Consider the following 2,367-nt stretch of genomic DNA (forward strand, 5'->3'; position numbering starts at 1 on the left):
CTATTTAATAAATGGTGCTGGGAAAATTGGACTGACACATGCAAAAAAAAAATAAAACTGGACCACCTACTTACGCCATATACAAGAACAAATTCAAAATGGATTAAAGACTTAAATGTAAGACCTGAAACCATGAAACACCTAGAAGAAAATATAGGGAGTAAATTTGCAGACATTACCCTGAGTAATATTTTTACTGATATATCCCCTCGGGCAAGGGAAGTAAAAGAACAAATTAACATATGGAGTTACATCAAACTTAAAAGTTTTTCATAGCAAAGGAAACCATCAATAAAACAAAAAGGAAGCCTACTGAATGGGAGAAGATATTTGTCAACGATATATCTGATAAGAGGTTAATATGCAAAATTTATAAAACACTTATGCAACTCAAAACCAAAAAACAACCCAATTAAAAAATGGGCAGAGAATATGAAGAGACATTCCTTTAAAGAGGACATAGAGATGGCCAACAGACATATGAAGAAATGTTCAACCTCACTAATCATTAAAGAAATGCAAGTAAAAACCACAATGAGATACCACCTCACTCTGGTCAGAATGGCTATCAATAAATCAACAAACAACAACTGCTGGTGAGGTTGTGGAGAAAAGGGAACCCTGGTGCACTGTTGGTGGGACTGCAGATTGGTGCAGCCACAGTATGGTGCATACCTCAGTATGGAGATATCTCAAAAAACTGGAAATGGAACTACCTTATGACCCAGTAATTCCACTCTTAGGTATCTATCCAGAGAAACCCAAGATGCTAATTTGAAAATATATATGCACCCCTATGTTTATTGCAGCACTGTTTACAATAGTCAAGACTTAGAAACAACCGAAATGCCCATCGGTAGACGACTGGATTAAAAAACTGTGGTACAGTTATACAATGGAGTATTACTCCGCTATAAAGAAGAATGAAACCTTACCATTTGCAACAATAGAGAAAATTATGCTAAGTGAAATAAGTCAGTCAGAGAAAGACAAATACCATATGATTTCACTTATATGTGGAATCCAAAGAACTGAATAAATGAGCAAAGTAAACAGATATAGTCTCAGATACAGAGGAAAAACTGATGGTTGCTAGTTGGGAGGGGGTGGGGACAAAGGAGAAGGGGAGGGGATTAGACAGCATAAATAGGTAACTACAATATCGTCCCAGGGATATGAGACAATTTGGGGAATATAATCAATAATGTTGTAAATATTTTGTAGGGTGTCAGATGGTCACATGTCTTATTAGGGAGACCACTTCATGGACAGTGTAGATGCCTTAACCCTGCACTGTACACCTGAAGCTGAAGCTGAATCATATTGTATGATTGTATGTCAACTATAATTAAGTATATATATATATATATATTATATATACGTATATATATAATATATATATACATATATATAGTCATGGGACATGGAGTATGGAGTATAGTATAGGGAATTGAGTCAATGGAATTGTAATAAATATATATGACATCAGAGGGGCAATAGATTAGGGGAGGGGAGTTATCCCTTTGTGTAGGGTGAAATGTATAACTCACATTGTTTTGTACACCTGAAACTAATAAAAAGTAAAATAAAATTTAAAAAAACAAAGAAAAACTCCACTTTCCAGTTATCTCTGCCTTCATTTTAGAAAGACGATCAGAGGGAAAAGGCATCCAGCCAAAGCTCCTGGGCCTGGGGCCCCACAACTGAAAGTGAGGTCTCAGAGCTCCTGAGTGAGGCGTTGGCCTCCTCTGCTGGGCCCCAGAGCACTTCCAGCCTGAGGCCAGCATCTGAGGAACCTACAGCCAGCACGGTGAGCTTGACTTACTCGGAAGATTTCAACAGATCCCCAAGTCCGACAGCATCAGAGCCAGTCTCCCATTCTGAGGAGTCTCCAGACAGGACACTAGCCACTTTGTCTGAACTCTCTGCAAGCCTGAAGATAGACCATCCCCCACCAACATGCATGTCTCGGAAAAAACGGTCCAGGGATGCTAGAAGAGTCATGGTGAAGGAGACGGCCGCGCAGACCCTCGATCCCGCCTTTACCTACCAGTGGACGAAGGGTAAGCATGTGGCTTCAGGGCCCGAGGGGGGAGGCGCAGGCCATGGCAGCAGTGATAGGCACTCAGGCTGTGCTCTGCAGCCGTCCTTGCAGTGTGATGAGGAGCCCCAGAGTCCATCATTAAGCAGCTGGGAGGCACCTCGGCGCCCCAGTTTCCTTTTCCATAGATGAGGGACAGCGGCCGTGGGTGTTTCCCACTGTCTTCCGAGCTCTCAGACATTCTGAAAGGTTCCAGAAGCAAAGACTAAGGCTGTGGTTCTCAGCTGGGGTAATTCTGGCCCTGGGGACATTGGCAAGGTCTGGAG

General features: G+C 41.7%; 1 protein-coding gene across 1 annotated transcript in view; it reads left to right on the top strand.

Annotated features, from left to right (window-relative positions):
• The window catches only part of CUNH19orf44 (chromosome unknown C19orf44 homolog), a 17,993-nt gene that overhangs the window by 10,826 nt on the left and 4,800 nt on the right, over positions 1–2,367 (top strand). Inside the window, exon 5 of the mRNA XM_019641994.1 lies at positions 1,646–2,156. Within this exon, the coding sequence (XP_019497539.1) occupies positions 1,646–2,156 (511 nt within the window). The remainder of the gene's footprint in view (positions 1–1,645; positions 2,157–2,367) is intronic.

This window comes from Hipposideros armiger, unplaced genomic scaffold (assembly GCF_001890085.2).
Source record: "Hipposideros armiger isolate ML-2016 unplaced genomic scaffold, ASM189008v1 scaffold_64, whole genome shotgun sequence".
Classification (NCBI taxonomy): Eukaryota; Metazoa; Chordata; class Mammalia; order Chiroptera; family Hipposideridae; genus Hipposideros; species Hipposideros armiger.